This window comes from Tupaia chinensis, unplaced genomic scaffold (genome assembly GCF_000334495.1).
Source record: "Tupaia chinensis unplaced genomic scaffold, TupChi_1.0 Scaffold143894_1, whole genome shotgun sequence".
Taxonomy (NCBI): domain Eukaryota; kingdom Metazoa; phylum Chordata; class Mammalia; order Scandentia; family Tupaiidae; genus Tupaia; species Tupaia belangeri.
The window spans coordinates 523627-536439 of NW_006203745.1; the positions used below are offsets into that span (position 1 = coordinate 523627).

General features: G+C 36.9%; 1 protein-coding gene across 1 annotated transcript in view; it reads left to right on the plus strand.

Annotated features, from left to right (window-relative positions):
* TMPRSS11A (transmembrane serine protease 11A) overlaps positions 1–12813 on the plus strand; it is a 64034-nt gene that overhangs the window by 7024 nt on the left and 44197 nt on the right. The window contains exons 2-3 of the mRNA XM_014582877.1: positions 7532–7653; positions 10437–10555. Of these exons, the coding sequence (XP_014438363.1) occupies positions 7532–7653; positions 10437–10555 (241 nt within the window). The remainder of the gene's footprint in view (positions 1–7531; positions 7654–10436; positions 10556–12813) is intronic.

Sequence of the window (12813 nt, forward strand, 5' to 3'; positions counted from 1 at the left end):
TGAATATGGTGAACCTCCCTCCTTCCTACTACTTCAGAACACACTTGAGAAATGAATGTCCCAGTGGAGTATTTGATTTATTCACTGTCAGAATCTTGCACAATTTGGAAGAAGCTACATGTGTATATAAGATATAAAGAAGTAAAACATATTGCAGCATTGAAAAAAATGTGTCAAATAAAAGGTCTTTCAACTTTACAGACAATTTCAAATAAGATAATTAGTTTTCCCTGTACACATCGGCCTCATTGCCCTCCTTTCCTCCACTTCTACCACTGTTAAGGAATTCTCTCTGTGAAATGGAAGGAATCCCAAATTATTCAAAGTACATGAGAATTTAAAGCCAATGGAAAAGGAGACAATATGAAAGCAAAATCCAATTCAAGACAACCACAATAGTCTTGTAGCACAGCAGTTAGGAGCAGCACAAAAGAAGTTGGAGCCCAAAAAGCTAATCAGAGTTCAAGGCCTGGCCCCACTGGCTTGAAAAACATGCTGGGAAGGATGCCCAAGATCTGAATGAGATGGAGAATTGGAGTAAAAGAATTCGCAGTATGACCAGACCACATTAGGAATCTCTCTCTCTCCTCTCTCTCTTGCTCTTTCTCTCCTCGCTCTTTCTCCTCTCTCTCTCTCTTCTCTACTTTTCTCTCTCTCTGACTCATACACAACCATATGCCCTCTAACATACCAAAAAAGAAGACGAAAAAGAAAAAAGGCTTACAGCACTGGCACCAGCCACTATGGCACGGAGATTGCAGGATTATTATATAATACTGGAGCCATTAGGGAAGCTCCTGGATTCAATTCCAAATCAACTTAAACACACTGAGCATGCTCACAAGTACACCCAGGATTCTGGCTACCTAGAAGACTGGGTGGAGGATTATGGTGTGACTAATTCTGCTGAGACTCTCTCTCTCTCTCTCTCTCTCTCTTTCTCTCTCTCAAGAAATAAGTGAACTTAAAAAGTTTTATGACTTAGGGACCAGCAGTTAGTGTAATGGTTATGTCACTGGACACCCATGTAGTTGATCACAGTTCGAGTCCCGGCCCTGGTGACTTAAAACTCATCTGGGCTCATGTGTGTGTGTGCCCAAGATCCCAAGAGGAGAACAGAGGAAAAGGGACTGTGGCATGGCCATGCCCCCTGGGGGGTTATTTCTCACTTTCTGTCTCTCTGTCTCTCTCTCTGTCTTTCTGGTGAGCACATGCACCCAATGGCAAAAAAAAAAAAATAAGTTTTAAGACTTAAATATAATGAAGATTGAGGTAACTTCTGATGTCCACCTTCATTTTTTTATTTTAATTTTCATTTTATTACTTGTCTTTACAGCATACATTTCTTTTTCCAACACAAATACCATGCATGTCAGTCAAGGCAAGGATATTACTATATATACATTTTCATGAGTAAATAGCTTCTGATTTGTTGTCAATTAAGCATACTTTTACCTGTTTTTTCCTTCCCCTTTCTCTTCCATACTAAACTTTTTTTTCACATTTTATTGATTCACAAAAGATCTTAATGTATAGCTACAGCTAGAATCTAGTGACAAGTACACTGTAATTTTCTTCTGAAACATTTTTTTTTCTTCTCTCCATTCCCCCTTTTACTAAAGAGAGGTCTAAACTAATTTATTTGAAAAAAAAATTAGGTTAATCTCAATTTGGTCTGTTACTTGCACAAAGAATTCAATTTCTGATGCAAGGCAACAGATAGTATTTTATTACTGAACTTATGCAAATAACCATTCTGCCACAAAATAAGAATGCTCACAAGTATTTTTCAATTGCAAAGGGGTCAGGAAGGGAGAAAAGTTTATGTTTTAATTTAAAAAATTCTTTTTTTAAACAAATCGTTGAACCCAACAACTCAAAAGAAGACAAAAATCCTTAAATCTGGAAGACAAAGCATAGAATAAAATCAGTAATGTTTCAGAAAAAAAATTATAGAATTCTATTTCACCAGTTCTTTCTCATTCAATCTCTCTTTTGTTGAATTTCCAGTGTTACTGTGGTCTGACCTTTCTGTTGATAAGCCCAAAAAGCTAATCAGAGTTCAAGGCCTGGCCCCACTGGCTTTAAAAAAATTCTGGGAAGGAAGACCAAGAGGATGCCCAAGATCTGAATGAGATGGAGAATTGGAGTAAAAGAATTCGCAGTATGACCAGACCACATTAGGAAGTGCTTCTCTCTCTCTCTCTCTCTCTCTTGCTCTTTCTCTCCTCGCTCTTTCTCCTCTCTCTCTCCCCCTTCCTATCCTCTCTCTCCCTTCTCTCTCCTCTCTCTCTTCTCTCTTTCTCCTCTCTCTCCTATCTCTCTCCTGTCTTTCTCCTCTCTCTCCCTTCTCTCTCTCCTGTCTCTCTCTCTCTCTCCTCTCTCTTTCTCCTCTCCCTCCTGTCTTTCTCTTCTCTCTCCCCTTTCTCTTTCTCCTCTCTCTCTCCTCTCTCTTTCTCTTTCTCTCTCTCAAGAACTGTTTTTCTCTCTCTCTGACTCATACACAACCATATGCCCTCTAACATACCAAAAAAGAAGACGAAAAAGAAAAAAGGCTTACAGCACTGGCACCAGCCACTATGGCACGGAGATTGCAGGATTATTATATAATACTGGAGCCATTAGGGAAGCTCCTGGATTCAATTCCAAATCAACTTAAACACACTGAGCATGCTCACAAGTACACCCAGGATTCTGGCTACCTAGAAGACTGGGTGGAGGATTATGGTGTGACTAATTCTGCTGAGACTCTCTCTCTCTCTCTCTCTCTCTCTTTCTCTCTCTCAAGAAATAAGTGAACTTAAAAAGTTTTATGACTTAGGGACCAGCAGTTAGTGTAATGGTTATGTCACTGGACACCCATGTAGTTGATCACAGTTCGAGTCCCGGCCCTGGTGACTTAAAACTCATCTGGGCTCATGTGTGTGTGTGCCCAAGATCCCAAGAGGAGAACAGAGGAAAAGGGACTGTGGCATGGCCATGCCCCCTGGGGGGTTATTTCTCACTTTCTGTCTCTCTGTCTCTCTCTCTGTCTTTCTGGTGAGCACATGCACCCAATGGCAAAAAAAAAAAAATAAGTTTTAAGACTTAAATATAATGAAGATTGAGGTAACTTCTGATGTCCACCTTCATTTTTTTATTTTAATTTTCATTTTATTACTTGTCTTTACAGCATACATTTCTTTTTCCAACACAAATACCATGCATGTCAGTCAAGGCAAGGATATTACTATATATACATTTTCATGAGTAAATAGCTTCTGATTTGTTGTCAATTAAGCATACTTTTACCTGTTTTTTCCTTCCCCTTTCTCTTCCATACTAAACTTTTTTTTCACATTTTATTGATTCACAAAAGATCTTAATGTATAGCTACAGCTAGAATCTAGTGACAAGTACACTGTAATTTTCTTCTGAAACATTTTTTTTTCTTCTCTCCATTCCCCCTTTTACTAAAGAGAGGTCTAAACTAATTTATTTGAAAAAAAAATTAGGTTAATCTCAATTTGGTCTGTTACTTGCACAAAGAATTCAATTTCTGATGCAAGGCAACAGATAGTATTTTATTACTGAACTTATGCAAATAACCATTCTGCCACAAAATAAGAATGCTCACAAGTATTTTTCAATTGCAAAGGGGTCAGGAAGGGAGAAAAGTTTATGTTTTAATTTAAAAAATTCTTTTTTTAAACAAATCGTTGAACCCAACAACTCAAAAGAAGACAAAAATCCTTAAATCTGGAAGACAAAGCATAGAATAAAATCAGTAATGTTTCAGAAAAAAAATTATAGAATTCTATTTCACCAGTTCTTTCTCATTCAATCTCTCTTTTGTTGAATTTCCAGTGTTACTGTGGTCTGACCTTTCTGTTGATATTCAACCTTACTATTGATATTTCAGAACTTGTCTTTGTCATTAAGTTGGACTTTTTATGGGTCATTTTTTGTTCTCTTATTTGTCTTTAGTTTTCCTGCTATAGTACTCCCTTCAGAATTTCTCAAAGAGCTGGCCTGTTGTTGGTAAATTCTTTCAGGTTTTGTTTATATGAAAATGGTTTTATCTTTTCTTCCCATATGAAGGATAGTCTTGCCGGATACAGTATTTTTGGTTAAAATTGTTTTTCACTTAATAATTTTAATATATGTTCCCATTCTTTCCTTGCTTGCATTGTTTCTGAAGAGAGGTCTGATGTTAGCCTGATGGCGTATCCTTCTAAAGTAATTTGATGTTTTTCTCTTCCAATTTTAGTATCTTATCTCTGTCTGTGGTTTTGGTCAACCTGGCTGTGATATGTCTTGGAGAAGATCTTTTGGGGTTGATTCTATGTGGGGTCCTTTGCATTTCTTTCTGGATATTCGAATGTCTAGGTTTGGAAAGTTTTCTTTCATGATTTCATGGAATATATTATCAACACCCTGATTAGTTTCTTCACCTTCTGGCATACTGATTATCCAGATGTTTGGGCATCTAATGGTATCTAGTATTATCTATATATTATCCTCATTTTCTGGAGTTATTTTCTCAGTCTTTTTGGTGAATTTTTCTAGGTCAGAGGTTCTATCTTCTATATCTGAGATTCAATCTTCTGCATGATCTAATCTGCTTTTAATACTTTCAAGGGAGGTTTTGATTTACTGTATTATAGCCTTCATCTTGAACAGTTTCATTTTATTCTTTTATATGGTGTGTATTTACTCTTTCTGAACATGGAAGAACTTCCTCACCTCCTGGAACTCACTGTCTCTTTTCTCCTGCATTTTCTGAGGTTCATTGTCTCTCTTCTCTTGCATCTCTGTTAGCTTTGTCACTATGAATATCCTAAATTCTTTATCTGACATTTCCATGAGTTCCATTGTACTATCTGTGGATGATGAAGGGCTGTTATTTCCTCTCGGGGGAGAGATATTTTCTTGATTTCCCATATTTCTTGTGCCCCTGCGGTGGTGGTTTCTGGTCATCTGATGGGTTATATGTTTCTTCCTCCCTTCTTGGAGCTAATTCTGAGTGTTGGAGATGTGTGGAAGGAGATGGACTGCAATTTTTCTGCAGTTCCAAGATCTTCACCAAGCAACCTGCACTATTGTCACTGGTACTGGACATTATAAAGGTCTCACAGTTTCAAGGAAAGAGGCGTACCTGGGCTGATCTTTGGGATTTAAAGTATTCAGATGTTTTGCTACTGTGCACCTAGACCTGCCTAGACACTCAATGTGTGGAAGGTGAGAAAGTGAGGTAAAAAAAAGGAAACAAAAGGAAAAAAAAAAAAAGAGCCAAATGTACCCAGAGAGTATACATATACCAAAGTATATTAAGTCACCACAAAAAGTTGCTGTCCTTGTAGCGAATGTCTGAGTTCAGCTATGCAGAGAGAACTGTGATTGTGCTGGTGGAAGGAGAATTAGCACTTTCGTTTTATAAGAACTTTCCTTCAGAGGTGGTCCCTAGGCTTAAAAAAGGGGATCAAAGTTTGTTGAATGAAATGGTCCCTCTGAGTCAGGATATTTAGTACCTTCATTCAGCAACATCAGGAGTTCATTAAATTTGTAGGTTGGCCTGGGAAGTAGACCAATAATTCCTTTCTAAATCAGATAGTATATGCTCCACTTAAAAAAAAAAAGGTCTTTATGAAGACTTGTGGGAACATATCCTACCTGTAGATAGCTGTATGTGTAAGAGTCACATGCATGTCCATTTGTGTAATGGTAACATATTGCATCTACAAAATAAATAAATAAACAGAAAAGCAATCCTGAAAGAGGAAAGATTTAGAGCTTAGAGATAAAACAGTAAAGCACATGAGGTTGACAGTGAAGCAGCCAAAGTGGCTGCCTTCAGAGAATACTTCTCCAGGAATAGAATGATACTATAGAATGAGGAGCTCATAATACTTAACTCAAGTCATCTTTGACTCAAACTTAACAGAAGTCACCAACTTAGGGTTATCTTACTGAGGAACTGTACATCCCAAGTCTGACCATTAATGATAATTCATACTTCTCTCTATTTTCCCTTGCATATGTCTTTCAAGCTCTAGGATTTTAGGAATGAAGTCACAAAAGTCACTCAAGTGATTACATTTTCATTGACAGCTTTTGAAAATACATGGCAAAAATACATCCTTCTAAATACTGAATAACCAAACTTAATGAAGGTGTAATGGATATGCTAAATTAGATTTTGTGGAGATTATAGGTTGTTACTTTTTTAATAAGTGTTATATTAGGTCATTGGCGTGCTCGGCATGAGTTTAAGCAACCAGTCCTGGACTCGAACCGCAGTCGGCTACATGGGAGTCCAGGAACATAGCCATTACGCCAACTGATAGTCCCAAGATCTGCTTTACTTTCTAATTTGAGTTTTAAGTCAAATATTTAAGAGGATCAATAATATCACATCCCATGTAGTCTGTTTGCTATTCTATTTAAGCACATTAACTATTTTTAAAGAATTTTTAAATTTAATTTTATTTGTTGTTATTTATTTTTTAAATTTGACCAGAGAGAAACAGAGAGGGAAGGAAAGTGAGAAAGTAAACCATCAGGTTTGGGACTCGAACTGCAGTCAGCCATGTGGGAATCCAGCGCCTTAACCACCACACCATTTTCCGGCCTCTCAAGCACATTTTCTTTTGTCATCAGGACATGCTGCCTTTCCATGGCCAGTTCTCTAGATTCTTTTGAATCGATCAGTACACACATGGTCAATATTTTCCATATCCAACAGAATTCAGGTCTCTCAAGTTCCACTAGGCTTATTAACTAAATGTATTACTTATACTCAAACTATCATATTCTTAACTATTTAGGTACAAATAATTTGTACCCTTTTTCTGGCATTTATATATAAAAATAGCATTATATTTAAAAGAAAAGCTTCTTTTAAATCAAGCAATACAAGAGAAAATTTGAAGATGCACTGGATATGAAAATATTGGAGACATGTCATCACTAATGAGTGTTACTGGTATCATGGCTATATTGGAAATATTCTAATTGTTTATAACAATGCTTTGCTGAAAAGTCATGACAATATGGCAAAAATATTAACAATTAACAAAATGATATGATGAATATATTGGTGCTCAATGAATATACTATTCATTCTGAAAATTTTTATAATAAAGATTAAAAATAAAAGGTAGGAAGTAAGTGAGATCATAGATTTTTAAATCATTTTGTAAACTGTAAAAGAACAGAAAGATAACAGGTCAAGTGATACAGGAAAGAGAAATGGTCCTTCCTCGAGCAAGTGTGTGCAACTTTGGATCACAATGCTAAAAGAAACTCAAGCCTGGCCACTGTAAAGAGGCCCCCACATAATTGTAGAAATAGAAATCAGGAACAACACTATGGATTTCCAGATCTAGTCTTTTTAACAGCTTTCTTCAGATCAAGATAACGTTAACCAAGATTGACAACTGTATTCTTACTGGGAAAGGCAGGTTAGAGCACCTTGCACTTACCCAAGAAGAACCAGAAAACCTGTAACCATTAGAATGTGAGAGTAACTAGTGGGCTTTCCTTTTTGCAGACCAGTAGGATCTGGCACCCGAAGCAGAGATTTGAAGCCATGGATGATCGGCCTTCTCGTCGTCCTATCACTGACGGTGGTGGCAGTGACCATTGGACTTCTTGTTCACTTCTTAGTCCCTCGTAGGTAAAAGTAGGGATTTTGCTCACTTTTATTTCATTTTTCTGCAAAGCTTCATTTGTATATATGTTAACATAATTTTGTTCAATTTTTTTAACTTTTGCCTATAAATGTCCACATTTAAGATATTTTTAAATTTCTTCAATATGTTAACAAATAATACTGAATGCCTATTAATTACTATGTGTACTTTTCTGAGTACTCAGGTTACAGCATTAAGCAAAGTAAATAAATTTTCTACCTATTTGGATCTCCTAATCCAATATTCTTTTGAGAAGCTACAGAAAATATAAAAAACAGTAATTGTTTGAAATTTACTAATAGTCATGTAAGTAACTCCCACTGTTCATTGTTACTGAAATAAAAAAATACGATAAATTATTTATCAAATTAGTAATGAAAATTGACTGTTTTAGTTATCACTATAATTTTCTGTCCACTGACATTTCAAGGGTAGAAGAAGAGCATGTGTCTAATGAAATAATGAATTTCAAAATGATAGAAAAACAATAAAGATGATACCACATCATCACCTAATTTTAGTACATAAAAATGTACTCTTTCCAAAACAATATCCATAGATTGTATTTTTATTGCCTAATACAGCCTTCAAAAAGTCCACAAAGAATTCATATTACTAAAAAAATTATGCATGGACATCGTTTTTGCACCAAAATAAACTGTTACTTTATTTTTTCCATAAACTTTTAGAATTTCCTTCATATACTTATAGTCACATAACACATTTCAGAATTCTCTTTTCATATCTTTCCGCATTTGCATGGAGAATAAACTATTATATTTGTTGATGAATCTCCACAAAGTCACTCTCATCACAGACTTACATAATAAAGCACTAGCTCAGGTTGTTTACAAGAATGGTCTTATCTGTTGTCCCCTTTCGCAGATTTAATGGAGGAGTAAAGACTCTAGCATGAACTTGCCAGGGTTTAAGACTGTGGTCCTTATTCCCATCTGACAACCCCAGCTGTAGTTTATGCCAATCGTGAAAGATTCTCAGGTCAGTGAGTGTGGTTGCACAAAAGCCCATTTACTATGAGAGCAAGGTTTGATAACAATACGTGCTATATAGGTAAGTAATCAGGGGGACTAAGAGTTCATTACAGGATCCAGAGACATCTTGCTTAGGAGATAGGTTGCGCGGAGATTCCTTTCTTTCTTCCTAAGTACACAGTTGGGAAATCCACTGCTTTTTCTCTGAGCCAGGGGTGGTTGCTTTATTCTCTAACAAACTCTGGAACTTTCTTGTTCCCCTGTGACTTGCTCCTAAGGTCATTACATTCCTCAGGAGACTCCACTCTCTTCTTATTTTTCCTGATAGCCAAGTCAAGACCTGTTTGGCTTATCCCTATTACACATTTCAACTTCATACAGTTTTTTCCCTAGCCTTTCCATTCATGTTTTTCCTACTGTACCTGGCTTGTTCCTTAAAAATAAGAAGTAATATAATATTCAACTCTAGTACTAGATTGTCTGAGTTTAAACTTGGAGATACTGGACCAGCCCTGTAGCCTAGTAGTTAAGGGAATTAGCTCCCCTATGGCTACCTGTGATCAAATCTTAGCCCTAGAAGGTTGAAAAACACACCAGGTGCATGTGTGTGCATGCTGCCAAATCCTGACAGGATGGAGAAATGGAAGAGAAGGGACCACATCATTACCATTTTCATTGAGAGGTGTTCCCACCCTTACTCTCTGTCTCTCTCCCCATGCCAAGCACACACACACCTGTGGCACGTAAATAAATAAACCAATAAAACTTGGAGATGCCACCTACTAGTTGTATAATGTAGAGCAAGTTACCAAATGCCTTTGTGCCTTATTTTCGTCATCTGTAAAGCGGAGATGATGCCAATCTTAGAGGATAAGGTGTAAGGATAAAATGAATCAGTACATGTAAAGTGTACACAGAACAGTGCCTGGCACATAGTGGGCACTCTATAAACAGTAGCTACAATTATTAACATAAAACATTAATCATTATTTATATTTTTATGATACTCAATTAGAAAGAAATTCAGTGATATATTCAAGATCTCTTTTTAAAAAAATCTGTAGACTAGTTTAACAGGCAAATGACACTTTTAAGCAGATATGACTGTTCTAAAACTTGTTTCTCACATCCACAATCCACCACCTATTCTCTATCAGTCATTTTCCCCTTTACAGTCTCTAGCATCCATACCCACCCTCTCCACCATCACATCTTCAGACCTCTCAGCCTCTGCCATAGAGTGCAAACACTGTACAAATTGAGTAGAGATATACAATGTGTATCTTTCAAAGTCTGGCTCACTTTGCTCAATATTAAGTCTTCTATATTCATCCATTTTGAGTCAAACAATAGAACCTTGTTGCTTCTTGGAGCTGTGTAATATTCCATAATCATATGTGCCTCAGTTTTTCAACCCAGTCATCAGTTTTTGAACACTTAGATTGGTTCATGTTTTAGAAACTGTGAATAATGCTGTAATAAATACGGATGTGCAAGTGTCTTTCAATCGAAGGTTTTCCTATCCTTTGTGTAAATACCAAGGGGTTTTTAGGTCATATGGAAGCTCTATTTGTAGGTTTTTGAGAACCTTCATCTTGTTTTGCATAGACGTGGAATTAATTTACATTCCACCAACAGTATAAGTGAGTTTCCTTTCCACCACAGAGTCAACATATATTTAAGATTTCATATTAACTCCATTATAGTTGAATCTTAGACTATGAGATCTTTGACCAAATCTCTAATTTCTTACTTTTCATTTTCATCACAGGTCAGAAAACAGAATACTATCGTGGCACCTTTAAAATTTCAGATCTACGAGTCAATAGCAATTCTGGACAAAGCAGCACATATCAATTTAAGGACTTAAAGGAGATGAGCGAGTATTTGGTAAGTTGGATAAAATTCTTTTAATCATAAAATAACACAGGTAGAGGAACTCTGTAGATTCTTGCCTTCATTTCTAAAAGCATGATTTTCAGAGCACCTGCATTAGAATCATCTTGATGTCCCCTAGACCCTACCCCAGAGGTGCTTAATCAGTGAATGATGGGATGGGAAGGAATGGAAAGGGGAGTAAGAGTAAGGGAATCTGTCTAACAAATGGGATATTCTGAGAAACAACTCTTAGCCACCTCAGTTAAAGGTGAGAATTGTGAGGCCAAGATATACCTGCCCAATTCCACCAACATTTCCCTGACAGAAAAACCTAACCAAACCAGAACTGATTACTTGTAAAATCAAATGCTTTTTTAGAACCACATTTTAAGATCCCCAGTATTTTTTTCAGAGGTTTTATGGTTTTATTTTGTTTTGTTTGTACCTTAGGGTACATGCACTCACCAGAGAGAGAGAAACAGAGACAGTGAGAGGGAAAGTGAGAAATCACCTCCCAGGGGGATGGCCACACAGCAATCCCTTCTCCTTCATTCTGTTACTGAGATCTTGGCCATAAACGTACACACACCCAGCATGCGTTTCAAGCTACAGGTCTGGACCTCGAACTGCAGTTGACCATGTGGGAGTTCAACAATGTAACCACTATGCCATCTGCTGGACCTGATTTCAAGTACTTTAAAAAACATTTTTGTCAGAGAGCACAAGCCGGAGAGCAACAGAGAGAGAAAGTGAGAAAGCACTCCCCATGGGAAATGGTCACATCACAATCCCTTCTCCCCCATCTCTCCCTCCTTTCGAGATTTTTGGGCACATGTGCACATATACCCTATATGTTCTCTAGGTCCAGGAGTCAAACCATGCAGCCAGCCATGTGGGATCCAGTCACCTAACCACCATGTCATAGGCTGGTCAGAGTATTTTTTCAATATATGAGGAAAAAAAGATAGTCAAAAATATTCATTGTAACTTGAAAATGTACTAACAACGACAAAAAAATCCAGTCCCATTATAAATTCAAGTTAAATGCTAACAATATTGTTAAAGCTCAAATGCGAGACTGCTCTGAAAGAGGAAAAAGGCACACTTAGTTGTACAATAGTTCTACTCCAGGTGCACATGAACCCTTGCTCAGAAACTAAGTTTAGATTAACTTCACTGACAAGGAAGCACAGAAGTACAGAGTTATTTTGAAACAGAAGAAACAAGGGATGTATTGGTTTGTTTTAATCAAAAAACTTTTTTTCTGGGACCAGCAGTTAGCGTAATGGCTATGTTGCTGGACTCCCATGTAGTCGACCTCGGATTGCGTCCCGGACCTGGTGGCTTAAAACTCATGCGGGGCACATGTGCGTGCGTGCCCAAGATCCTGAGAGGAGAGTGGAGGAGAAGGGATTGTGGTGTGGCCATCCCCCCTTGGGGGTGATTTCTCGCTTTCTATCTCTCTGTCTCTCTTTGTCTGGTGAATGCATGCGCCCTATAGCAAAAACCTCTAAAAAAGTTAAAAAAAAAAAAAAAAAAACTTTTTTTCTAAAACATTTTCTTTCTCAAATTGTCATTTTTTCCATGTCACCATTTGTTCCTTGTCTATAGCATACTCAATCCAATATATTTAAAATAATATTATAGATGGTGTTTATATTTTCTTTTTTAGATAAATTTTGCTATTGGGCACATGCACTTGCCAAAGAGACAGACAGAAAGCGAGAAATCACTTCTCAGGGGGATGGCCATGCCACAATCCTTTCTTCTCTATTTTCCTCTTGGGATTTTGGGCATTCACACATACGTCAGTGTGAGTTTTAAGCTGTTAGATCTGTGACTCAAACCATGGTCAACTGTGTGGGAGTCCAGCGATACAACCGTTATCTGGTAGTCCTTATATTTTCAATTAACATTAAGTCATGCACATTTTTCTATTTTGTAGCCTTATCCGCCTAACTAATTATTACTGTTTACAGATTGATATAAGTTTTTCCACTCTTATATTCAGAGTGTCTTAGAAAACAGCATTTGCAATCAATTCTTGAGGAAAGTTAGAATAAACTGGGGGCCTGAATGTATACCTCAATATCTCCTCCACTCTTCTAACCCTAAGTGACTCCATATTACACATAATATACTCAATTTTAAAAAAGAAAAAAGAAAAAAAAATGCCTTACTTACAAAGATAGATTCTTTGAACAATGGAAACTATTGTAATTTGTTTTAAAAAGTTAAAATTTATTTTATTTATGTTTTATACCCAACAT